General features: G+C 44.6%; 1 protein-coding gene across 2 annotated transcripts in view; it reads left to right on the top strand.

Moving 5' to 3' along the window:
* Positions 1-26,750, top strand: part of PHEX (phosphate regulating endopeptidase homolog X-linked) — a 188,945-nt gene that overhangs the window by 144,758 nt on the left and 17,437 nt on the right. For both annotated transcript variants that reach the window (XM_033949946.1, XM_033949945.1), the window contains 4 exons: positions 11,576-11,630; positions 21,899-21,966; positions 23,345-23,475; positions 26,539-26,604. In XM_033949946.1, the coding sequence (XP_033805837.1) occupies positions 11,576-11,630; positions 21,899-21,966; positions 23,345-23,475; positions 26,539-26,604 (320 nt within the window). The remainder of the gene's footprint in view (positions 1-11,575; positions 11,631-21,898; positions 21,967-23,344; positions 23,476-26,538; positions 26,605-26,750) is intronic.

The following is a 26,750-nucleotide window of genomic DNA, read 5'->3' as shown; positions in this document are numbered from 1 at the left end:
TGGCACCATAAAGTCATCATTTTTGCGTTCCCTTCTTGTAAAGAACAGCTTGTTAATTTTATAAATGCATTTTCCTTACACTTTTGTTTTGTTTAAACAATCTCATGGGGTAACAATGGTCACGCACAGCTGTATGACTATTTTCATCCTCATGGGAACATCCTCACACTCTACAGGACCATGAATAAGTGAAAATGCCCCTGAATTGTGAAAATGGTGAATAAGCAAATTTGTGAATATGGAACACAGGGATAATGAGAATGGATTTTATGTCTGGAAAAGCACAAGATTTAAGAGGAACATTCTTGAATTTAAACTGAGGGCAATATTATTTATTTATTTTAGTCACGGTATACATTATATCACCTATTAATGGGAGTTTGTCTAAGCCAGGGGTAGGGAACTCCGGTCCTCAAGAGCCGTATTCCAGTCGGGTTTTCAGGATTCCCCCAATGAATATGCATGAGATCTATTTGCATGCACTGCTTTCAATGCATATTCATTGGGGAAATCCTGAAAACCCGACTGGAATACGGCTCTTGAGGACCGGAGTTCCCTACCCCTGGTCTAAGCATTTTATATTCATGAGGTTGGCGGAGAATAGCGATGGTGTGCTAAATTTGCGCTTGCCCATCGATGGTGATAGTGATGGGCACATGTGCAGAATAACCTCCCCCAACCCCCCCCCCCCACAACAAATCGAGCTGCCAAAGTTGAGCACCACCCCTCGTAGCAGGAGAGATGCCCACTTCCTCCTGCTGCCAAGCAACACCCCCCCCCCCCGACGCCCTCCCTCCCGGCATCAGGAAAGATGCCCATTTTCTCCTTCCACCAAGCAATGGAAGAAGGAAGCCCCATCATTCTCAGCATGTGGCCCTGTAAGCAGGAGGGAGTGGGCTTCCCTCCTGCTGATTTTGCAGTGGAAGGTACGGGGGTGTCAGGTGATGTGTGTGCGTGGGGAGGTGTTCCATGATGTTGGGGGGTTTGGATGTGTGTGTGTGTGTGGTGTTCCATGATGTCAGGTGGTGTAGGGTGATATGGTGGGGTTGGGTCCAGGAATGTTGGGGGAGGGGTCTTCCATTTTTTCCGTGAATGCTCCCTCTTTATGGAATAGTAACCCAGCTTACTTACAAGATGAATCTATCCTTAATCAATTTAAGACAAAGCTTAAGACTTTTCTATTTCTTGATGCTTTTCAGACCTAACTGCCCTTGTAAAGACTACCTAGAACAGGGGTGTCCAATGTCGGTCCTCGAGGGCCGCAATCCAGTCGGGTTTTCAGGATTTCCCCAATGAATAAGCATGAGATCTATTAGCATACAATGAAAGCAGTGCATGCAAATAGACCTCATGTATATTCATTGGGGAAATCCTGAAAATCCGACTGGACTGCGGCCCTCGAGGACCGACATTGGACACCCCTGACCTAGAATGATTATATCCTCAGTATCTCCCCATATTGTTTTCCCCCTAAATGCCATCTTTTACCTTGAATATTGTAGTTCTTGCCTTTTTACCTTCTGCTCCCGTTTGTCATGGTTTAAGTGTCTCTGAATGTTGTCGTCATTCTGACAGATTTTTTGTCAGTTTAAACCTGTATTTTAGCCAATAAGAACATTAGAATTGCCACTATGGGTCAGTACAGTGGTCCATTGCACCCAGCAGTCCGCTCCTGTGGCAGCCCTCAGGTCAAAGCCCAGTGCCCCGACTCTAGCCTTACCTATGTACGTTCTGGTTCAGCAGGAACTTGTCCAACTTTGTCTTGAATCCCTGGAGGGTGTTTTTCCCTATAACAGCTTCCGGAAGAGCGTTCCAGTTTTCTACCACTCTCTGGGTAAAGAAGAACTTCCTTACATTTGTATGGAATCTATCCCCTCTTAACTTTAGAGAGTGCCCACTCGTTCTCTCTACCTTGGAGAGGGTGAACAACCTCTCTTTATCTACTAAGTCTATTCCCTTCATTATCTTGAATATTTTGATCATGTCCCCTCTCAGCCTCCTCTTTTCAAGGGAGAAGAGGCCCAGTTTCTCTAATCTCTCATTGTAAGGCAACTCCTCCAGCCCCTTAACCATTTTAGTCGCTCTTCTCTGGACCCTTTCGAGTAGTACTGTGTCCTTCTTCATGTACGGTGACTAGTGCTGGACGCAGTACTCCAGGTGAGGGTGCACCATGGCCTGGTACAGCAGCAAGATAACCTTCTTCAATCTATTTGTGATCCCCTTCCTAATAATTTCTAGCATTCTGTTTGTCCTTTCCGCTGCTGCCGCGCATTGTGTGGACAGCTTCATCGGCTTGTTGACCAGTACTCCCAAGTCTCTTTCCTTGGGGGTCTCTCCGAGTACTGCACCGAACATCCTGTTTTCGTGTATAAGATTTTTGTTATGGACATGCATCACCTTACACTTATCCACATTAAACCTCATTTGCCATGTTGCGGCCCATTTCTCATGCGTGTTTATGTCACATTGCAGGTCTTCGCATTCCTTCTGCATCTTCACTACTCTGAATAACTTCGTATCGTCCTCAAATTTAGTCACCTTACTCGTCGTACCAATTTCCAGGTCATTTATAAATACAGTATGTTGAAGAGCATGGGCCCAAGCACCGATCCCTGTGGCACTCCACTCGTGACGCTTTTCCAGTCCAAGTATTGTCCACTTACCCCCACTCTCTGTTTCCTAGCTGCCAACTAGTTTTGAATCCACGTGAGTATTTCACCCTCGATTCCATGGCTCGCAATTTTTTGAAGTAGTCGTTCATGCGTGACCTTGTCGAACGCCTTCTGAAAATCCAGATATACAGTGTCGACCGGGTCACCCTTGTCTATCTGCTTGTTTACTCCCTCGAAGAAGTGCAGCTAGTTCATCAAGCAAGATCTTCCTTTGCTGAAGCCAAGCTGGCTGGTCCTTATCAGATCTTGTCCTTCAAGGTGATGCTGTCCTTTATCAGCACCTCTACCATCTTTCTCGGAACCGAGGTCAGACACACCAGTCTGTAGTTTCCCGGATCTCCCCCTCAAACCTTTCTTGAAGATCGGCGTAACATTCGCCACTTTCCAGTCTTCCGGAATCCTTCCTGATTTAATCAACAGATTGGCTATTAGTCGAAGCAGTTCAGCTTTAATCCCTTTCAGTTCCTTGATTACTCTCAGATGGATGCCATCCGGTCCCGGGGATTTATCAATTTTAAGTCTATCAATCTGGCTGCATACCTCTTCTAGACTGACCGTCAACTCTGTCAGTTTCCCGTCTTCGTTTCCTGCGTATAGCCTGTTGGCTTCCATTATGTTGTGTGTATCCTCCTTGGTAAATATAGACGCAAAAAAATGTGTTCAGTTTGTTGGCGATAGCTTTGTCCTCCTTTAGCACTCCCTTTATTGCCTGGTCATCCATCGGCCCCACCACTTCCTTCGCGGGTTGTTTTCCCTTAATATATCGAAAGAATGGCTTGAAGTTTTTCGGTTCCTTGGCTATTTTTTCTCATAGTCTCTCTTGGCCCCTCTTACCGCCTTATGGCACCTGATTTGATATTGTTTGTGCTTTTTCCAGTTTTCATTCATTTTTGACCTTTTCCATTCCTTAAACGAAGTCTTCTTGTCTTGTTTTTATGTTTTTGTGCACCGCCTAGAAGTCTGATTAGGTGGTATAAAAAATTTTAAATAAACTTGAACTCCGCGGCTCAGCTTACCCTGGCAGGGGGAATCCCCATCAGCTGAGCCAGCAGGAATCTCCAAAACCGGCTCAGCTGATGGGAATTCCTCTGCCACGATCAAACACGGTAGTTGGGTACGTCTACAAAACTTGCTTTTGTGCGTTTTCATGGGGATGTTTTTATTTTTGAAAAGGGCCAAAAAAGATAGACATCCTAAGCACCAAAACTTATAGCCAGGTCATTTTCATAAATAAAAGATAGACAGCTGGCAGCTTTGAAAATGGACATTTTTTTCTCAAGTTTCAAGTTTATTAGATGGCTTGATTGACCGCCTTAAACAAAGTTTCTAAGTGGTGTACATTTAAAAAAGTTACATAGGTTGGGTAACAAAACAGTCCATACAATTAATAAATAAACTTATAGTGCTAAAAATTAACATTGTTAAACACAAGGTAAGGAGGGATGAAATACAATTTGTAAAGTAAAGAGGAGACATCAAAGGAAAATACAAAAGGGTAATAAGACATTCGAGGGGAATAAAATAAACAAAACAATAAGATAAAAGATTAACTTGCAAATGCATCTCTAAAAAGGAAAGTTTTTAACTCGTTTTTAAATTTTACAAACTCTTTCTCCTCCCGTAAAAACATAGGGAGGGCGTTCCATGTCTGCGGTGCCGTACAAGAGAAGATAAATTGTCTCCTTGTGTTGATAATTTTTAGGGAGGGAATAGATAAAAGATTTCTGGACGTCTTATTAAAAATGCCCCTCATTGTGTACATATGGATACCTAAATCCAGCAGGGACTTGTGTAACCCACAGTACAGAATATACAATTCTTTATTTGAAATCCTTGGGACTATACATATTTTGGATTTTGAAATATTTCAGATTTCAGAATGTGCGGACTTCCTCCCTGCCGACAAGAGTTGGCAACAGGGGACGGGACTGGGGCGGTATTAGGGTGGGGTTGGGCGGGCCTGGGGGCGGGTCTAGGGGGGTCCAGAATTTCCGATTGGCAACCCTATTTGTATGTATAATCCTCTTTTGTATATACAGTGTTCTCCCGGTTGTTCGCGGTTGGCGGTCCCGGTCATTCGCGGTATTTTCTGACCGCGAACTGCTGACAAGGAGAGGGCACTGGGAAAGGCAGGAGAGAGCAGCCGGAGCTTTGACACGCAGCTCCTGATTGGATAAGGCCCGACTTAGTGCAGGAAGAAGTGGTCGGAGCGTACCGCGAGTGATTTCCTGCACTCGCAGTGCTCCGGCTGCTCTCCTGCTGCCCTCTCTCACTGCCCTCTTCAGGCTCCCCCATGAAAAACTGTATTCGCGGTTTTTCGAGATTCGCGGGGGTTGCTGGAACGGAACCCCTGCGAATATCGGGGGATTACTGTAGTTATAAACTACCCAGAATTTTAGAAAGCGCATGTTAAAAATGGTGTAAATAAAAATAATCTCTGAGAAACATAGAAACATGATGGCAGATAAAGGCCAAATGGCTCATCTAGTCTGCCCATCCGCGGTAACTATTATCTCCTCCTCTCCCTATTGGCTAAGGCTCTTTACACCTGCATTGCGATGTCATAGAACTTTATGGTTATAGAAACATAGTAACACGATGGCCATCCACAGCATCCATTATCTCCTCCTCTCCCTATTGGCTAAGGCTCTTAACATTTGCATCTCCTCTCCCTATTAGCTAAGGCTCTTTACACCTGCATTGCGATGTCATAGAACTTTATGGTTATAGAAACATAGTAACACGATGGCCATCCACAGCATCCATTATCTCCTCCTCTCCCTATTGGCTAAGGCTCTTAACATTTGCATTGCGATGTCATAGAACTTTATGGTTATAGAAACATTGTAACATGATGGCAGATAAAGGCCAAATGGCTCATCTAGTCTGCCCATCCGCAGTAACTATTATCTTCTCCTCTCCCTATTGGCTAAGGCTCTTAACATTTGCATTTCCTGTCCCTATTTGCTAAGGCTCTTTACACCTGCATTGTGATGTCATAGAACTTTATGGTTATAGAAACATAGTAACACGATGGCCATCCACAGCATCCACTATCTCCTCCTCTCCCTATTGGCTAAGGCTCTTAACATTTGCATCTCCTCTCCCTATTGGCTAAGGCTCTTTACACCTGCATTGCGATGTCATAGAACTTTATGGTTATAGAAACATTGTAATATGATGGCAGATAAAGGCCAAATGGCCCATCTAGTCTGCCCATCCGCAGTAACCATTGTCATGATACAAGCACCTAGTAATATTTCTCGTTGCTACTGAAAGTCCCCAGGTGCAGCCTGGGAACAGAGCAGCTACTGTACAGTAATTGCTGGTCTACAGAAGAATTTTCAATTCTCGGCAGGAGCCATTTTTCCTGCCAGCCTCTAATGAGCGGCCTAATCACAGGTTTACTGATGATGCTGTTTTGAAATAGCTCATTGGCATCCTGAAGGCTGATTTAAAGTGCGGTTTCAGAATTAGCATTTTTTGAGCGGCGTTGTTAATTAAGAGATTCAAGCTGTTCTGATTTTCCTAATGACCAGTTCCCTCTTTTATTCTAAATTACATCGACAGTCGGGGCAATAAGTAATCCTGCTGGGGCTCTTCTGTGTGTTCTGATTTACCTATTAGCAAATTAGGAAAATATATCGTCTCTAGGCTGCTTGGAATTTCACAGATTTCATACGCTTGCTTAAGAGCTACTTATAGCAGCGTAGCAGGCTATCAAAAAGCGCTTTCCTGTTTACTTGTAGGAAAAACATTCTGGGCCTCTGCTCCAAAAAAGGAGCCAATCAAATCTGAATATGTGGGTGATCTTTTCCAGAACTAAAGTGCGAGCTTTTGGAGTAAGGTTCCCAGACGTCTGGATTTACCCGGACCTGTCCTCTTTCTAGAGGGCACATCCAGGCATCCGGATGGCTTTTCAAAACCCGACGTGTTGTCTGGGTTTTGAAAAGCAGATTGCGTCAGGAGGGGCATCCGAGCACGCGCAGATGCTCTCCCGACCGAGACGAGCAGGCCGAGGAGGCGGCGCTAGGGGGCAAGGCTGGGGCGGGGCACGGGCGTAACGGGGTGGGGATGGGCATCTACGCAGAAGTCTGCCTTTTTTTGCAGCAGTTCCTCGTCTGAGGGCGCTCTCTCCCCGCTATGATTCATGCAGAATTATCTTATGTAAAATTCAGATCAATGGTTAAGTCGTATCTTTTTGGTTTAGCATTTTTATGAGAAAATTGATGAAAAGGAATCCTGTTTTTGGCAACAACTATTTTTAGATTTTTGGCAACTATTATTTTTAGATTATTATTATTATTATTATTTTATTACTTTTCTTTGTCCTTATCTTTTTTTCTGCTTTCCTATATTCCGTATCTGCCCCGACACTGTGGAATTCTCTTCCACAACCACTCCGAGAAGAACAAAATCTCGATAAATTTAAGAAGAGCCTAAAAACATTCCTATTTCTTGACGCATTTTCTTCGGTTTAAACATCTCTTTATTATCATACTTTTACATACAATTCTTCATCACATACATTTTTCCCCACCCAATTTGTTATAACCCTAACCCTTCTATCTCCATTTTTCTCTCTACAATGTAACTTTACCCACCCTTTCCCCTCTTGCCCTCACTATCCAGTTGGTCATGTTAAAGTCTTCAATGTACACTACGTATTTTAATTTATTTTAATATTTTATAATTACTTGTACCATTTCTTTTAGAAAAAAATTTATTTTTTAAAAACTTTATATAAACCGGCTAGATATTTGCTTGATAGTCGGTATATTAAAATTCTAATAAACTTGAAACTTGAAAACTTGAAACTTAATATGGCGTTCTTTTCATTTCTTGTTTTTATATATTTTTGTACACCGTGCTGTTGATATATCAAAGTACAGTTAAAAACTTTTAATAAACATAATAATAATAATAACTAGGCTACCCTGGGAAGGGTCTATGGGTCTGGATTTTACATACGTAAAAGCCTAATTTGGAGGAAAATCAGGCCTGGCTTGCTACAACCATGTTTCCCCGAAAATAAGACACTGTCATTAATTTGGGGCCCAAAATAGGCCTTATTTTTTCATGTAATGATCATCTCTCCCTTCCTCTCCTCCACCCCAATTCTCTAACCCACATGTGCAGCATCTTTCCTCCCCTCTCACCCATCCCCTTGTGCAGTATCTCCCTCCCTTCCATCCCCCTGTGCAGCAGAACCCTTGCAGCTTCTATCCCTCCTATCCTCTCTCAAATCCCTTGTGCAGCAGAACCTTTGCAGCTTCTATCCCTCCCTTCCTCCCATCTCCCCGTATAGCATCTTTCTACCCCCCCACTGCCCACTGCCGCGGCGTAACCAATGATGCTGTTATAAGGTATTCCTGTCTCGCATTCAGATGGGAGGGATGGGTGAGCGGGGTGGGGTACCCCGCTCACCCATCCCTCCTATCTGAACTCGAGACAGGAATACCTTATAACAGCATCATTGGCAGAATCTATACAGGCTGCTTCATGGCTTTTTATCTCCCGGGCGTTCCTCTGCCGTGTTGCTGATGACATCATCAGTGATGCGGCAGAGGAATGCCCAGGAGATAGAAGGCCACAAAGCAGCCTGTGTAGATTGCTGCCGATGCTGTTATAAGGTATTCCTGTCTTGCTGTTCAGATGGGAAGGAGAGATGGGTCAGTGGAGAGGGGGGTGGGAGCACGGCGGCGGGCGGGGGGAAGCGCTGCTGCTTCCGGCAACTAGTGCTTATTTTCGGGGGTAGGTCTTAAGAGGGCTTATTTTCGGGGTAGGTCTTATTTTCGGTGAAACATGGTAATCAGAACACACAAAAAAGAGGCAAGTGAGATGTCTGAAAACAACCTAATGAGGCACATTTATTAGTCCAGCAAAAGAAACACTCTTATCTGTAGTGCTCCCCACTAAGATCCCAGTTTCGGCACAAGCCTTCCTGGAGCAAAACAGTCTGGACTGTTTTGTTGATTTGGAGTTGTATGGTGCAGCCTTTGTCTATCACTGTTCCTAGCAGTTTTAGATTGGGTTGCAAGGGGTAGGTGATGGAGTTTATGTCAAGGTTTGTTATGGTTGGGGTTTTGTTTTTTTTCCCAAGAAGTAGGAATTTAGTTTTGTCATGGCTCAGCTTTAGTTTGTGGTCTTTCATCCATTTTGTCACTGTTTCTAGTGTTATGTGTAGTATGTTTGTTGCGTTGGAGGTATGTTGGTTGAAAGGAAGGAGTATGATGATGTCATCTGCGTAGCTGTTTGAAGTTATGCCTAGTTTGTCGAGGCAAGTACCGAGTGCGGCTATGTAGTGATTAAAGAGTGTTGGAGATAAGAACATAAGAAGATGCCTCTGCTGGGGCAGACCATAGGTCCATCCTGCCCAGCGGTCCGCTCCCGTGGCGGCCCATCAGGCCCATTGCCTGAGTAGTGGTCTATACCTATCTATACCTCTCAATCCCTTTTTCTTCTAGGAATCTATCCAAACCTTCTTTGAAACCATTTAATGTGCTCCTGTCTACCACAGGAGATGGAGAAGAACATTGGGGGACTCTGCAGTGGTTGGTCCAGGAAACCGATTTTTCTGTGTTTGTTTTAACTCTATATCTCCTGGATTGAAAGAATCCTTGAAACCGTGTGTAAACGCTACCTGCGATTCCTATCGCTTCCATTGTTTGTAGTAGGATGTTATGGTCTACCAGGCGAATGCTGCAGTGAGATCAAGTTGTATGACTAGCATTTTTTTTTTACCTGCACTTAGATGTTATGTGGCTCTGCCTAGTAGAGAGCCTAGAAGTGAAACATAGGGCTCCTTTTATCAAGCTGCGGTAGGCGGTTAACGCGCGGAATACCGCATGTTCAACCACCTGCTGCTCTAGTCGCTAACGCCTCCATTGACGAGGCGTTAGTTTTTTGGTATGCCGCGGGGGTTAGCGCGTGATGAAATGTCCGACGCGTTAAGCCCCGTAGCACACCTTGATAAAAGGAGCCCATAGTTATTGATAACAGGGATTAACCGTAAAATAACACATGTTAATAATAATAATAGTTTATATACCGCAGGACTGTGAAGTTCTATGCGGTTTACAATGATTAAAAGATGCTACAAATTGAGTAGAATTAACAAAGATAAAGCTAGTGATTAACAGCTCTGGAGATCAGTTATTGTGGAATAAGATTGTACAAATCAGCTACCTAAGTACTTCAGGAACAGATATGTTTTTAGGTGTCTCCTAAATTCCCCATAAGTATTAGTGAGCATAAGTAATTGTTCCAGATCTTTACCCCATAATGCTGCCTGATGTGAGAAAAGATGTTGATGATGTCTTTTAAATTTACATCCTCTAACCTGTGGGGAAACAAAATTCAAGTGTGTGCTTCTCTTATGTCTATTGGTTATGTATTTAGGGGCTAAACCGAATAGTACCTTAAAGCAAAAACATCCAAACTTAAACTTCACACGTGCCTCCATCGGCAGCCAATGCAGATGTCAGTAGGAAGGTGTTACATGATCGAACTTCTTCAACCCCAAAATTAGCTTGACCGCCACATTTTACACCAGTTGTAATCTTCTGGAAAATTGCCAAATAGGCGATGTTACAGTAATCAAGTTGACTCAGTAAAAGGGATTGTACCAGAATTCTAAATGATGAAGCATCAAAATATGCTCTAATGGACTGAAGCTTCCAGAGAGTGAAAAAACCCTTTCTTACCAAGAAGTCCACCTGGTCTTTCATGGTTAGGCTCTGGTCCAATGTTACACCCAATACCTTCATAGTAGATTGAATGGGATGACTAAGTTTATTGATGCACAGTGATGTTTTAGTGTCAAGCGGGTGTGACAAAGCTACAAAAAAAATTTGTTTTTTCTGAATTAAGCTTTAGTCTGAATTCGGTCATCCATTGCTCCATCAAATTTAATGGTAGCCCATGTTGATAACTTCCCTCTTAGGGCTAGATTCACTAAGCCTATGGATCCGATCCGTGGCCGGGGACCTGATTCACGAAGTGCCTTCATGCAAATGAGGGCGATTGGAATCACGCCCCCAACCGACCGCATGGATCGCTGAATAGCGATACCGACGCATGCGCCGACCATCTTCCTTGCTTGTAGATGGTGTGCGCATGCTTACAGAGCTGCAAACTTTTTTTTAAAAAAAAACCTTTTACTTAACTTTTTACATTTGCTTTTACTTCGTGAGCCAGTGGCTTTAACCCGTTTTAAACCTGCAGCTTAAAACCATGGGCTCGCACTTCAGAGAAGGGCAGTCTGGGCAGAGAGCAGGAGAATCGGGGCAGAGAGCAGGCGTTTACTGGGCAGGGTGGTACAGCAGGAGAGGGCAGTCGGAAAGGACGTGAGTGACTGGTCCCTATAGTTGCTTCTTTGTTGATCGGCCAACCCAGTTGGTGTTCCAGATTTTGTCTAGTGAATCGCTGCCTGCCTACTTTGCATGCTGTTTCCCCTCATTTGCATACGCAGATCGGATCGGATCAGAGGTTGATCGGCACCAAGGTTAGTGAATCAGGTCGGGGAACAAAGTCAGGTCAGGTCGCAAAGTGGTCGGGACACGATCGGTTTCCTTAGTGAATCTAGCCCTCAGTCTTCTTTAGATTTGTATATTACTGTATATACTCAAATATAAGCTAATGCAGGGGTTCCCCAACCTGTCAAGGCTTACAGAATATCCACAGTGAATATGCAGGAGATAGATTTGCATACAAGGCAGGGTATGCAAATTGAGCTCATGAATATTCATTGTGGATATCCCGAAACTCTGACTGGTTGGGGTTCCCCCAGGAAAGGTTTGGGAATCACTGATGTAATGGATTGACTAGTTTTATTCATATTAAATGTGGGTAAATTGATAAGTGAATGAGTTACTATTCCACTCATTTGTAATGTTTTCTAGGGTTCCCAGCAGGTGAACTCCAGAAGCCCTTCTTTTGGGGGAAGGAATATCCTCGGTAAGTTGATCAGTCTAGATTCTAATCACTCCCACCCATCCCTCACTTTACTTGCATGTGAACATTAGCGGAACTGGATTTTCATATGAAATGATCACATTGGTTAATTTGTAAAAAATTTTGGTAGATATTCAGCCGGCACTGAGCAGAGTTTTTTTAAACAGTTACTGCTGCGGCCAGAATTAGTCCTGGATATTCAGTGCCGGGCAATGTCCAAGAACCACACTGAATATTTGAGGCTAACTTGTTACATGCTGGCTGCCCGAATTTATGAGGGACCCAGCCGATATTCAGGTATTTATGTTTATTAAAATTATTTGATATCCCGCTAATGTAATAGGTCATAGTGGCTTACAAAATCCATAAAATTCAATATAAAATATTATCAGATTTCATAGTAAAAACAAACGTATTACATCCTCGCCAGATGAGATTTTTCAGAACCCCACCAATCTACTGAGCACACTCTATTAAGGTCTTTTAAATTGTATAAGACAAACTCTTGATAGCAGACGTGATGTCGCTCTTTTTTTTCTTTGGACATTTTCTTTGGACATTCCTCTTTAAAGCTTCATTTAGCCTCTAAAATTTTTCTTTTTCATGATCATTTAAAACTTCAGTATTTTAAACCCAACCCTAGTGTTTTATCCCTCCCCTACCAACGTTCTTTTTTCTTCTTTTAAGATATAAAATATTGTAACTTTTTCCCTTATGTTTTTACCAAAGTATTCCAGTACTGTCCATAATGTCTGTATTGTCAGTTTAATATTTCCCTGTTTACTTATTTAATGTAGTAATGTTAATTTAATTTTAATGTTTTATCCCAATTATATATCTATGTAATTCGCTTAGAAATATTAAGCGAATCATCAAATTTAAATAAAACTTGAAACTTGAAACTTGACATGTCTGTGGCATTCGATTTGGTTGACCAAGCTATTCTCCTTAGTCGGTTAAAATTAAAGGACATTCAAGTAACTGGTTCCAATCTTCAATGGTTCCAATCTTACCTGTCTAATCGTACATATGTTGTACAATACTCAAAGCAAAAACCTCCCAAACCCCAAGAATAGTAACTGGACAAGGGAGAGAGACAAGAGTAGGACCAACACCACTACACACTACAATCTACAAATAGTTTTTAATACACGGGAGAGCCCTCAGTCACACAGCCACCCACTGAAAAGCATAGTGGAACAGGCTGTCACTTGGCTTACACTCAGAAGAGTGTTAACTGTGAAACATCCCTGGGCTCTACTCCGTGTTTTTTTCAATAAAGTGCACCCAACAGTGCTAAGTGTGAAAAAAGATATAAATAAATCAAAAAAACACACTTTACCATTCACTACAATTGTCTCTGCCCCTTGTCCAGGGGGCCAAAACGTCCAAATCCAGTGAAGCAAAAAATACCAACAGGAAGTACTTAGCTCCTCCGTGAAAACAAACAGTCAGCAGAGATATTATTCGTCCAACGGGACTCCGTTTCGGGGGTGCACACCTCCTTCTTCAGGAATGGCTGGACTGCGCTGAGACCGACTCAATCACCCGGCACAGCATAGATTGACAAAGCAGGAAATGGCGATGAACCGAACAGAACGCCTCCATTTTAAACTGCAGACCTACAGATGTGATTGGATGGAAGAAACACACACGTGACTCCCAAGTCAGCTGAAGAGGGGAACTGCTTGAAAAGCAAAAGAATGACGTGTTGTAAATCAAAAAAACTCCCCCACGTAAAGTAAATATTAAAAGGCATGTTGCCATTCGATATAATCATTGTGTCCAGTGGGAGCCAGCGCTTGGAGTTCGAAAATCCAATACTGCTCCCTCCGTTGTAACCACAGTACTTTGTCTCCCTGATAATTCTCATAGACCTGTTCAAGAATAGACCAGCGTAGATCCTGAAAAGTATGGTTCAGCTGAATACAATGAGGCACTAGCGGAGAACTCATTGACTGGGTGTTTATACGTGAGCGGTGCTCAATAAGACAAGTCTTGATTTTTCTTTGGGTACGGCCCACGTATACCATGCAACAAGGGCATGTGATGACATATATCACCCACATTTGATCTACAAGTGGTAACTGATTTAAGGGCATACGTTTTAAGAGTCTTCGGATGTTGCCATGTGTTGCCCTCAATGGTGATTTCGCATAGATCACAGATATCACTGCACTTAGAGTGTTTCCCCCCCCCTGGATGCTGTGGTTATGTTCAGCTGTATATCTCGAATGCACCACATAATCTGCTATGTTTTTAGCACGAGAATATGCTATACAGGGAGGTTCCTGAAAGATGGAATGAAGCTGAAGGATATACCAGTGCTTCTTGACACTATGGGCAACAGCAGCAGCTTGGTCTGAAAAAGACAACACACAAACAGTTTTAACCTCTTTTTGGGGAGGACTGGAGGATAACTGTAGAGCCCGATTAGCATATAGGGCTCTATGATAAGCATGGCGTTCTGTTCGGTTCAGCGCCATTTCCTGCTTTGTCAATCTATGCTGTGCCGGGTGATTGAGTCGGTCTCAGCGCAGTCCAGCCGTTCCTGAAGAAGGGGGTGTGCACCCCCGAAACGGAGTCCCGTTGGACGAATAATATCTTTGCTGGCTGTTTGTTTCCACGGAGGAGCTAAGTACTTCCTGTTGGTATTTTTTGCTTTGCTGGATTTGGACGTTTTGGCCCCCTGGACAAGGGGCAGAGACAATTGTAGTGAATGGTAAAGTGTGTTTTTTTGATTTATTTATATCTTTTCTCACACTTAGCACTGTTGGGTGCACTTTATTGAAAAAAACACGGAGTAGAGCCCAGGGATGTTTCACAGTTAACACTCTTCTGAGTGTAAGCCAAGTGACAGCCTGTTCCACTGTGCTTTTCAGTGGGTGGCTGTGTGACTGAGGGCTCTCCCGTGTATTAAAAACTATTTGTAGATTGTAGTGTGTAGTGGTGTTGGTCCTACTCTTGTCTCTCTCCCTTGTCCAGTTACTATTCTTGGGGTTTGGGAGGTTTTTGCTTTGTATTATTTGGATTACCTTCCATTTTTTCGGGTTTTCTTGACTTCTTTGTACAATACTCAAATGCATTTTCTATTTCTCATTCGTTGACTTCAAGTGTTCCCCAGGGCTCTGTCCTTGGACCTATTCTCTTTAATAGTTTTTGGGCACCTTTAACTCTTCTCCTTCAGTCCCTTGGATTTACTTTCTTCATCTATGCAGACAATATACAACTTCTTATTCCTTTAGATTCTCATTTCTGATCAACTAGACAAAATCGTAGATTGGTTAACATTAAATAAACTAAAAATTAACTCTCAGAAGACCACGGTAATGCTTTTCTCTTCAGGCAAACAACATTCTAATCTTCCAAATTTTAGTATGAATGTCATTTCACTTTCATTTACAACTACTACTAAAATTCTGGGTGTAACATTAGACAACACTTTATCTTTTCATACTCATATCTCCAAAGTGGTTTCTTCATCATTTCTCGCCTTACGACAAATTTGTTTTGCTCGTTCATTTCTTCAAAAACCTTCCCTCCATATGCTGATTCATTCTCTAGTTTTATCTAAACTTGATTACTGCAATTCAATTTTGATCAGTCTACCTAATTACCAGCTACATCGTTTACAGCTGGTACAAAACACTGCGGTTAGATTGATATATGGATGTTCAAAATTCGACCATGTGACTCCACTTCTTAAAACAGAACATATTCTTCCTATAGCCTACCGAATTCCTTACAGTGTCTTATATTAAGTTTTGAGTCCAAAAAATGCATTAGGGCTTATTTTCGGGGGATGTCTTATTTTTTTTCATGTACAACAATCATCTCTCCCTTCCTTATACATGAATGCAGGATGTCTGGTGCAGTACTCGGAGAGACCCCCAAGAAAGAGACTTGGGAGTACTGGTCAACAAGTCGATGAAGCCGTCCGTGCAATGTACGGCAGTGGCAAAAAGGGCAAACAGAATGCTAGGAATAGTTAAGAAGGGGATCACAAACAGATCGGAGAAGGTTATCATGCCGCTGTACCGGGCCATTGAACGCCCTCACCTGGAATACTGCATCCAGCACTGGTCGCAGTACATGAAGAAGGACACAATACTACTTGAAAGGGTCCAGAAAAGAGCGACTAAAATGGTTAAGGGGCTGGAGGAGTTGCAGTACAGTGAGGGATTAGAGAAACTGGGCCTCTTCTCCCTTGAAAAGAGGAGACTGAGATGGGACATGATCGAAACATTCAAGTTAATGAAGGGAATAGACTTAGTAGATAAAGACAGGTTGTTCACCCTCTCCAAGGTAGAGATAATGAGAGGTCACTCTCTAAAGTTAAAAGGGTACAGATTCCGTAGAAATGTAAGGAGGTTCTTCTTCACCCAGAGAGTGGTAGAAAACTGGAACGCTCTTCTGGAAGCTGTTATAGGGGAAAACACCCTCCAGGGATTCAAGACAAAGTTAGACAAGTTTCTTTCTAAACCAGAACCTATGCAGGTAAGGCTAGACTCAAGGCACATGTCTTTGACCTATGGGCCACCACGGGAGCGGACTGCTGGGCACAATGGACCACTGGTCTGACCCAGCATGGCAATTCTTATATTCTTATGTTCCTTTCCTCTACCCCACCCCAATTCTTCCTCTTTCCTTTCTCCCCCCTTCCCCATGTACAGCATCTTTTCTTCCTTCTCACCCATCTCCTTGTGCAGCATATTTCTATCCCTCCCTGTGTAGCAGAACCCCACCGACCCACTCACTGTGAAACTGGCATACCTCTGAGGCCTTTAAAAACAGCAGTGGCGGCAGCGCTCAGTGATGCGGCAGAAGGAATGCTCCATCAGGGAAGGCTGTGAAGCAGCCCGTTCAGAGCGCTGCCGCCGCTGCTGCTTTAGGAGGCCTTGGAGTGGAGGTATGTCAGATCTTACCGGGGTGGGCGGTTGCTGAATCAACGAGTTCGATTTTTCGGCAAATCGGGCAGGGACGGAGTCAGGGAGTGGTGGGGACATTCGGGGATGGGGGGGCTTCGGGGTTTGATCTTAACTAGGACATATTTTTGGGGTAGGGCTTATATTAGGAGCATCTTTAAAAATCATGCTAGGGCTTATTTTCAGGATAGGGCTTATTTTTGAGGAAACAATCACTTTTTCAGTTATGTTCTCTGGACTCCCTTCTTTCTTGCACAGTTTTTTGGGTTCATTATATTGCACGGAGATCCCTTCGTTCATTAAACCAACATCTCTAGGGTGTACCTTCTTATAGGCAATTATTTCTTGATGTACACAGAAATTCTTCATTTTCAGTTATGCAGTGGCGTACCTAGGGTATGTGGCACCCGGGGCCCATCATTTTTTGACACCCCCCCCCCCCTCATGTAAAATTTTTTTTTTTTTTTTTTTTTTGCAATAACCATGAAATGGAATAAATGGTCAGAATAGAAACAGGCAGTGAAAATTTTCTTTTTTTTTTTTTTTTTTTTTTCCAAAGTATTTTTATTGAGAATGGCAAAAGGTCCAGACAAGCAACCATGGTCTGTACAGAAACTTATACATTATCAAAAAGAACACAGAATGAGAGTAACAGCAACAACAAGCATGAACAAGCCTCTCCCAAGAGAAAATTGCCAATGAGAGGCATAGCAATACACAACAAAAGGCCAAAACTTGGGGCAAGCAAACAAATCCCACCCCAGAACCCACAAGAATAATAAGCCGGACTAGACCCTCAGCCATATTTTATAATGAAAAAAACCCCCACAAGCAACAACACCCAGACCGCTCACCAGACACACCAATCCGCACAACAAGCACCCAAGAAACACCCAGCCACCACCCAGACAAAACTACCAGACACACCTACCCCACCAAGCCCAGACCCAACCCCCCCTCCCCAGAGAGTGCAAGCGCAAAGTGGACCGTGAAAAGGGCAGCTGCAGAAGTGGAAAGCCCCAGATAAGTAGGTTAGCTAAAGAAAGCCCACAGATAGAAGAAATCAGGATAACAGAAGTTCCAACAAATGCTCCCACAGAAAATTTTCTTTTATTGAACCTCATTTATGTAACCATTATTCCAAACATAACATAACATAAATTATGTCTGAATTGTCATGACATCAGAAGTACATATGGAGTAGTTGCAGGTGATGCTTGGGACAGTTCTGATTATGTTAGTTTGGTTTTATGTGTTTTTTTAATAGAAGGGTTTTTATTTCTTTTTTTAAGGTTTTGTAGTTTGTGGTCGAGGTCAATAGGTTGTAGAGTTGGGGGTCAAGTGTTGCAGCTCGAATGGCTAGGAGGTTGTCGAACAGTTTTTTTCTTTTGACGTTTTTGGTTGGAGGGTGTGTGAATGGTGCGTGAGTTCTCCTATGTCTGTTTGAAGTGGATTGAATTATTTAGCTGAAGAAATTAGTTACCCCCCCCCATTCCACACACATTAATTCTCTTCCATTTTTGTTCCCATTATAAAAAACACTGATAAGTTCCCAGGAAAAAAATACATTAAAATAAGAAGTGAAAACAAAGGCCCCTACAGATGAGAACATAACATAAGAATAGCCTAACTGGGTCACACCAATGGTCCATCATGCCCAGTAGCCCATTCTCATGGTAGCCAATAGTGCTGCCCGATTCAGAGAAAAATATTTCATTCGATCCGATTCACCCTGTTGAATCGATTTTTCGATTAGATTCACTGTTAATGACACCGCTTTTTAAGTTTAAACAAAGTATAACAATAAATTTCACAACAACAATAAATTTCACAAAGTACTTAAAAAAAAAAAAATCACATTTTTCCATTAAAGCAGTTCTGGAGACATTTGCTTGAACAGTCTTTTTTCCCAGTCCATAAGCAAGCAATATGAAAAAGATTTCCTTAATTATCTACTCAAACATTTTTGCTATTTACTTTCATTGTACCTATACTATTATTCAGTAGAAAAAATGGACTTAACTGTGCAGGAAATGAATCTCCTCATACACCCACCATATAGTGCAAAAATGTGCAAAGGTCTGTTTTTTTCTTTCGATCACTACATAGCCTAATGCCACACAAGCAGCGCTGTTACAAACATATTCTGAAGGTCAATGCTAAGGTTGACAAAGTTTCCTTCCTTGGACCAGAAGGAGATACTGACAAACCACTGGAAGAGATTCTAAAACAACTACCCAGAAATAACACCCAAAGACCCACTCAGTGTGTGAACCAGTTGAGTGGAGTGGACTAACTGGGGGTGGAAATGGGCCCAGAGTTTGCTCAGCAGAATTTCCCAGACTACCTCTTCCTCTCAACACACTGACATGCTACCACCACCACCAACACTAGGAACACCTCACCGAGTATGCCAGCAATGCTTATAAACTTTATAAAACACATTATTATATTTTCTTATAAAGCATATATTTTAACTGAACTCAGCCTTGCCATTCACAAAAATAGAAAAGTTCCCATTTCAAGCTGTCTCATGTACACTTTTCAAATCTAACATATTGTAATCACAAAACAGAAAATAAAATTATTTTTTCTACCTTTTGTTCTCTGATCAATATTCAAATCTTGTTGGTCCCAGGCTCTTGTTGTCTTGCTTGCCAGGGTCTCCTTTCTCCGTGCTAACCATCCGTCTGCCATCTCTGTTCTCCCCTTCCGTTTCCCTTCCCTCTCCCGGAGATCTGGCATCTTTCCTTTTTTTTGTCTCCATCCACAGATTCACCTTTTCTCAACTCCCCACCACCCCAGGATCCACCATCTCTCCCTTTCTGTTCCCAACTATCCTCCTATCCAGTATCTCTATCCCCCCTCCACACCATCCCCTGTTTCCAAGTTCTCTCCCTTTCTGTTCCTTCCCTCCCTAAATCCCATTATGCACCATCTCTCTCCCACTCCTCTGTTTTTAGACCCATTATTTCTAACCCCCAAAGTCTGGCATATGCATGTATCTTTGAACCCCCCCTTCCCTCTCTCCCTCTGTTTACTTTTACACCAGGACCCCCCTCCCCCGAAGGTCTGTCCCCCCTCCGAAGGGCTACACCCCACCCCTGAAGACCTGCACCCCCCGAAGGACTTTACCTCCCACCCGAAGGTCTGTCCCCCTCTGAAGGCCTAAACCCCACCCCTGAAGGACTGCACCCCCCCCCCGAAGGCCTGCACTCCCTTGAAGGTCTGCACCCCCCCGAAGGCCTGTCCCCCCCTTGAAGGCCTGTCCCACCCCCTTGTAGGCCTGTCCCCCCTTTAAGGCCTGCCTGCCTGCCTTTCCCCCCCTTGAAGGCCTGTCTCCCCCTTGAAGGCCTGCACCCCCCTTGAAGGCCTGCACCCCCCCTTGAAGGCCTGCACCCCCCCTTGAAGGCCTGTCCCCCCCTTGTAGGCCTGTCCCCCCCCCTTGTAGGCCTGTCCCCCCCCCCTTGTAGGCCTGTCCCCCCCTTGAAGGCCTGCCTGCCTTTCCCCCCTTGAAGGCCTGCACCCCCCTTGAAGGCCTGCACCCCCCCTTGAAGGCCTGCACCCCCCCTTGAAGGCCTGCCTGCCTTTCCCCCCTTGAAGGCCTGCACCCCCTTGAAGGTCTGCACCCCCCCAAGGGCCTACACCCCCCCCCCCCGAAGGTCTGCACCCCCCTGAAGGCCTGCCTGCCCCCCTTGAATGTCTGCACCCCCCCCCCCGAAGGCCTGTCCCCCCTTGAAGGCCTGCCTGCCTGCCTGTCACCCCCTCCCCCTTGAAAGCCTGCTTGCCTGCCCGCCCGCCCCACCCTGAAGGCCTGATGCCCCGACCCACCCCGAAGGACCGCTCGCCCCCCTGGCCTCCCCGCACCACCTATGAACAGCCGCAGCAGGATCGCGAAGTCAGCGTCGGGTACCAGCCCTAAGGGGGTGTTCCCGGCCTTGCCGTTCAGTCCCCCGCCACCCCCGAAGGACCGCTCGCCCCCCTGGCCTCCCCGCATCACCTATGAACAGCCGCAGCAGGATCGCGAAGTCAGCGTCAGCGATCCCTGCTGCTTCCTGCGCCACGGTCCCGCCCCTCCTCTGACGTCAGAGGAGGGGCGGGATCGCGTCGTAGGAAGCAGCGCAGGGATGCTGACGCTGACTTCGCGATCCTGCTGCGGCTGTTCATAGGTGGTGCGGGGAGGCCAGGGGGGCGAGCGGTCCTTCGGGGGTGGCGGGGGACTGAACGGCAAGGCCGGGAACACCCCCTTAGGGCTGGTACCCGGGGCGGCCCGCCCCCCCCCGCCCCCCCCCTAGGTACGCCACTGCAGTTATGGCACCTTTGCGAAGAAAAATCGTTCATTACATTTAAAGCCCAATTCAAGGCATTTTACTTCTCTCGAGCATTTTGCTCAGTTTTTTTGGGGGGTTTATATTATGGGTACCCCTTTTTTTCTTCCCTTTCCCTATTTTCCTTTCGCAAATTTTATTGTAATTTAACCTTATTGTTTTCCCTTTAAATGTAACAGAGTTTGTTTTGTATCGTTTTATTCCCTTATTTTATACTTATAAACTGCTTAGATTTTAACTTTTTTTGTTTATTTGTAGTATATTAAATAAATTGAACTTGAACCCCCAAACACCCTACCCAACACCCCCTCCAAAACTGAACATCCCACTCCAATACCCCTAAGCCCACCTCGACATCCTATACCTTTCTGAAGGCCGGCCAGAGAGATGCCTATTCCCTCCGGCTGGCAGGCCCGCCTCTTCCCGGTGCATGCTGGGAAGGAGCCTAAGGACCTGATTGGGACAGATGCCTAAGGCCCCTCCCATAGGAGGGGCTTTAGGCACCTGGGTCAATCAGGGCCTTAGGCCTCCTTCTAAATCGGCGCCACTGGCATGTCAATCAAGTCTTCTGGTGCGACTTCCAGAATCAGGGCCTAAATGGCTCCTTTTGTATGTTAACTTTTGTAAAACTCCACCACTTACACAAGTAAAAGGGCCCCAAATAAAATTGTATGTTGCAAAATTGGTACTTACAGACATATTTTCCAGCACTTACATGTACAAAGCTGAGACATACTGCTGCTTTTGTTTTCAACCTCTCTTTATGAAATGGCTGATGTCACCAGTTGTTCCAATCAAAAAATATCTATGTACTAGCATAGTTTATAGTCATTTTATAAAAAGCTTTGCATTCAGCACTGCCTTTTATAAAATATACAGGGAATTGTGAACATCCTGATTTGGACACCATTTTTTTGCAAAGAGGCCTATGCAAACTGGGGCTTTACATTACAATATTTATATGTATATTTCATTGGCAGTACTGCATTCATTAAAAATGTTACTTTGCACTAAATAGGTCTTTAAGCTATGGAGCCATCGGAGTAATTGTTGGACATGAGTTTACACATGGCTTTGATAGCAATGGTAAGTAATGATCTATGTTGTTGTAAGTCATCTGTTGATTTCATTTCCTTCTTTGTTTGAAGCACTAGGGTTACCAGACGTCCGGATTTCTGGGGGTCCGGACGGCTTTTCAAAACCCAGCACTTTGTCCAGGTTTTGAAAATAAATTGCATCAGGAGGGGGCTTTTTTTTTTTTTTTTTGCTTCCTCCTCAATTTATCTACTTTTCCATGTTTTCCCTTCCCATCTATCCATGTGTACCATCTTCTCCCCTATTCTCATCTATATTCAGCATGTCTTCCATTTTTTTCCCTTCCCCACACCTCCCATCTCTATGAACCATCTCCTCCCTTGTTCTCCTCTTCTCCTTCCCCACCCCTTACATCCCAGTGCAACATGTCCTCCCTTCTCTCCCCTTCCCCGCCATCCCTGTGTACCATCCCCTTCCTCTCTGGTCTGGGTCTGGGATCTTTATCCTCTCCTTCCCATAGTCTGGTATCTCTCTGTACTCCTTCCTTTCCCTTCTCTCCCCTTTGTGATCTGGCATCTCTCTGTCTTTCCCTTCTTCTCCTTCCTTTCCCTGGTCTGATATCTCTCTCTTATTCCTCCTACCGCCTTCCCCATCCAGTGGTCTGACATCTCTCTCCTCTCTTCCCCTCCTCATGTGTTCTGGTATCTCTATCTGCCCCTTCCCTTTCTTCCCCTGGAAGTCAAGGAAATCTTTCCTTCCCTTTCCTCCCCATCCCCGCAGTCCAGCATCTTTCTTCTCCCGCCCCCCGATCCTGTGCTTGATCACCTGACGCTGTTTTAATCCTGCAGCCGTCATCAGTGTCAGTGAACTAAACTCACTGCCTTTGGCGACCCGGAAGCTTTTTCTTTGCAGAGAGAATGCTTCTGGGTCATCGAAGGCAGCGTGTTTAGTTCACTGACGCTGACGACGGCCGAAGAGTTACAAAAGCGTTGGGTGAGCAAACAAAGGATCCTGTATGGGGGGGGGGGGGAGAGGGCTCCAGATAGGTGCGTGGGGGGGAGGGGGGATAAATGGAAGGAGGACTCCAGATAGGTGTGCAGCATGAGGGAAGGGGCTGGAGAGGCAATAGGACTCCAGATAGGTGCTTGGGGGGAAAAGAGGAGGACTAGATGTCCGGTTTCCCTGGACAAAAGTTGTTACATTGAAAATCCGCCCTGAAAAAGAGGACATGTCCGGGTTAATCTGGACATGTTAACACTATACAAATCCCTACTCCGTTTCCCTCTAAGATGACCCCAGAAGAATGTGTAATGAATTAATTTTGAACTTGTATTTATGTAGGGAGTATTTCTACTAGATTTACAGTCATTAAGTGGCACACAGCGCATTTTGTTTTATCTGCTTTTTTTCCTTTTGTTTCGTACTGTAGGCCGGAAATATGACAAAAATGGAAATCTGGATTCCTGGTGGACGACAGAATCAGAAGAGAAATTCAAGGAGAAGACAAAATGCATGGTAGACCAGTATAGCAGCTACTACTGGAAGCTGGCTGGTTTGAACGTAAGTAAAACTGAAAATGGCAGACCAGGATGGAAGAACTTTGTCACATTTATAAGAAAACATTAACCGTGAAACGTTAGAAGAGCTTGTCCCATCAATAACCTGGTCGTATCAAGTAGCTCATGCACGTTCCTATATGTCAAGAATGACTCGGGTGGTTTTCCTTTGAAAACAATAACTTTCTATTTATACGCTAGGTGCTGTGACTGACAGAGAGCCAGGGAAGCAGATTGAATCAGTATGGCTCTGCTGCTTAGAGCAGCGTTAAGGACAAGTGACAGTCTTGTGACGGGCATGCAGAAGAGATATTTTGAGGCAGGAGGACACCATAAGCCTAGATCAAAGACTTATACCTGTTAACAATTTTACCGAAGCACTTCAGGAGCTCACTGTTTCTAAATAAAACACTTCACCAATGCATGAAACACAATATTTTTTCTGTTTGTTAACTTCGGGGAAAGGGAACACAGCACTCAAACTTCAAACTTGTTGCCAGAGGACGTGGTAACAGCGGTTAACATAGAATTTATTTATTTATTAAAAAAACCGTTCTATACCGCATAATAACTATGCGGTTTACAAAATTGCATACATACATATTAAATGAATGCTAATCATGTTTCAACAGAACAAACACAGGAAGACGTTAACAGACATTAAATTCACGCTCCCAGGATAGAGTCACAAAATCCCCAAAAGGCGTTAAAAGGCACAGGAAGGCCTTTCTCCTCTCTGCTCCCCTGCTCCTTTCCTGCCCCCCCCCCTGTGGCATAGTAAGGGGGTGGGGTGGTCTGCTTGGGCACCATCTTGGTGAGGGTGCAGGCACCTGTCCTCCTCCCTGCCCCCCTCCCCGCCCCCCCACTGCCGCACATGCATGCCGCTTCCCTTCCCCCATATCTCTGTAATGTTCCTTGCACAAGCAGCAATCCCCAACATGCTGTTGCGCGCCTGCGTCGGCTCTTTCCGTGACATCACTTCCTGGACCCGCACCTAGGAAGTGACATCAAAGGAAAAGCCGACACTGGTGAGACAGCAGCTTGGGAGTGCTGCTCGCGCCAGGAACGTTACAGAGGTATGGGGGCAAAGGGAAGCAATGTGTGCAGGAGTGGGTGTTGCAGAAGTAGGCAGGGAAGGAGTGTGTGGAGGTGGGGCAGAGAAGAGGGTGGAGGAGGGTCGCCATTGCCCTGGGCACCTCTTCCCCTTCCTATGCCACTGCCTCCATATCTGGATGTCAGGGAGATTCTAGAGAGACCTTTGCTCTTAGAAACTGTTGTTGTGCTCTAGCTCAAGAAGGGAAACCTTGGGAGATGCTCCATTTATTTTGTTGTACCAAACAAAGAGGGCATGCTTCACCCCCTTTTGGACTTGGAACTGCGCATGCGTGGATGCCCTCCTGCCCGACGAGAGCGGGCAGTGGGTACAGTGCTGGGGTGGGATTGGGGCATAATGGGATGGGGATGGGTGGAACAGGGCGGGCCTAGGGGCAGGTCTAGGGGTCTGGATTATACTAAAGTAATATCTGGTAACCCTACTGGCAACTATTTATCCCAGAGTGCACAATTCTCTAAACGGAGCCCTCGCCTATATATAAATGGGATGAGATTAAGGGCTCCTTTTATCAAGGTGCGGTAGGGTTTTAACGCATGGAATACTGTCCATTAAACCGCCCGCCGCGCTAGCCGCTAACGCCTCCATAGACAAGGCGTTAGTTTTTTGGCTTGCCGTGGGGGTTAGCGCGTGATGAAATGTTCGACGCGCTAACCCCCGAAGCGCGCCTTGATAAAAGGAGCCCTAGGTTTGGAGGGTAGAATGTCGACTCTGCATGCTAGGATCGGAGCATCGATGATATCCGTGACTGGCGTAGAACTATGGAATGCCTTGCCTGGTATCCTGCGGTTTTGCGTGGGGAGGATAAATTTTAAGAAAATGCTGAAAACTCAATTATTTGCCAATCCTTCTTATGCTAAGCTATAGTTCAGTTAATAATCACCTTATAGAATTTTTTTGACAGCAATGTATTATTTAAAACTTGCTTGTATTTCTGAATTGATTGAATTTGTGCTCTATCCCTGTTATAACCGGGACGATTAATGAGGTTGTTTAGACCTGTCTATGCTATTTGTGATGATTGGAGGGAAACATGATTTTATTACATTACATTAGTGATTTCTATTCCGCCATTACCTTGCGGTTCAAGGCGGATTACATCCAAACTAAAACAAAAATTACATTCAAAATAGAATAAGCGATGACATAGAATTTTTAAGGTAATATATATTGGGTAAAGAGTTACCAAAGGGAAGTGGAGGTCTTTAGGAGATAAGAATAGGGTGAAATGATGGGTTTTTGATAACGTTTGGTAGATAAAAGAGTATTAGAGAGATCTAAGGGTAAATAGAGTGTTGGATATTGGGTTGGGATTGGTTGTGCTGGATAGGTTTTATGTGTTTTTTGAAGAGTATGGTTTTAATATCTCTCCTGAAGGCTTTGTAGTCTGTAGTCGAAGATAACAGAGTGGTGATTTGTCTGTCCAGTTTAGCTGCTTTGGAGGCTATTAGGTTGTCATAAAGTTTTTTCGTTTGACATCTTTGGATGATGTATGTGGTATGGAAACCGCATAGTTCCAGGAACCCCTGTGAATCTCAAAAAAACTGCGAATACGGTTTTTCATGGGGGAGCCTGAAGAGGGCAGCAGGAGAGCAGCCGGAGCGTACGCTCCGACCGCCTCTTCCTGCACTAAGTCGGGCCTTATCCAATCAGGAGCTGTCCGACTTAGTGCAGGAAGAGGCGGTCGGAGCATACCGCGAGTGATTTCCTGCACTCGCGGCGCTCCGGCTGCTCTCTCCTGCCTCTCATGCTGCCCTCTACTTGTTGGCGGTTCACGGTCGGAAAATACCGCGAATGACCGGGACCGCGAGCCGCCGCCCGCGAACAACCGGGGGAACACTGTAGATACATTTTTTAATTAATATATAAATATTGGCGCTGTTTAGAGAATCTGGACCAAAGTGCCTGCAAGAAAAAGAGTTAAAATGCCTAATTGTTTTTATCTTTTTTTTTTAGGTAAAAGGGAAGAGAACTCTAGCGGAAAATATTGCAGATAATGGAGGACTGAGAGAATCCTTCCGGGTACAAATCTTTGTTTGCTGCTACTACAAATTTTCTGCAGCACTAGTAGAGATCCACAACATTGGACGCACCCATATAATTAGGGTTACCCGCCTCCCAGGCCCGCCCTGTTCCACCCATCCTTGCCCCATTATGTTCCAATCCCG

Source organism: Geotrypetes seraphini, chromosome 6, assembly GCF_902459505.1.
Source record: "Geotrypetes seraphini chromosome 6, aGeoSer1.1, whole genome shotgun sequence".
Taxonomy (NCBI): domain Eukaryota; kingdom Metazoa; phylum Chordata; class Amphibia; order Gymnophiona; family Dermophiidae; genus Geotrypetes; species Geotrypetes seraphini.
The sequence above is the reverse complement of the archived record's forward strand: the minus strand, read 5'-3'. Positions and strand labels throughout refer to the sequence as shown.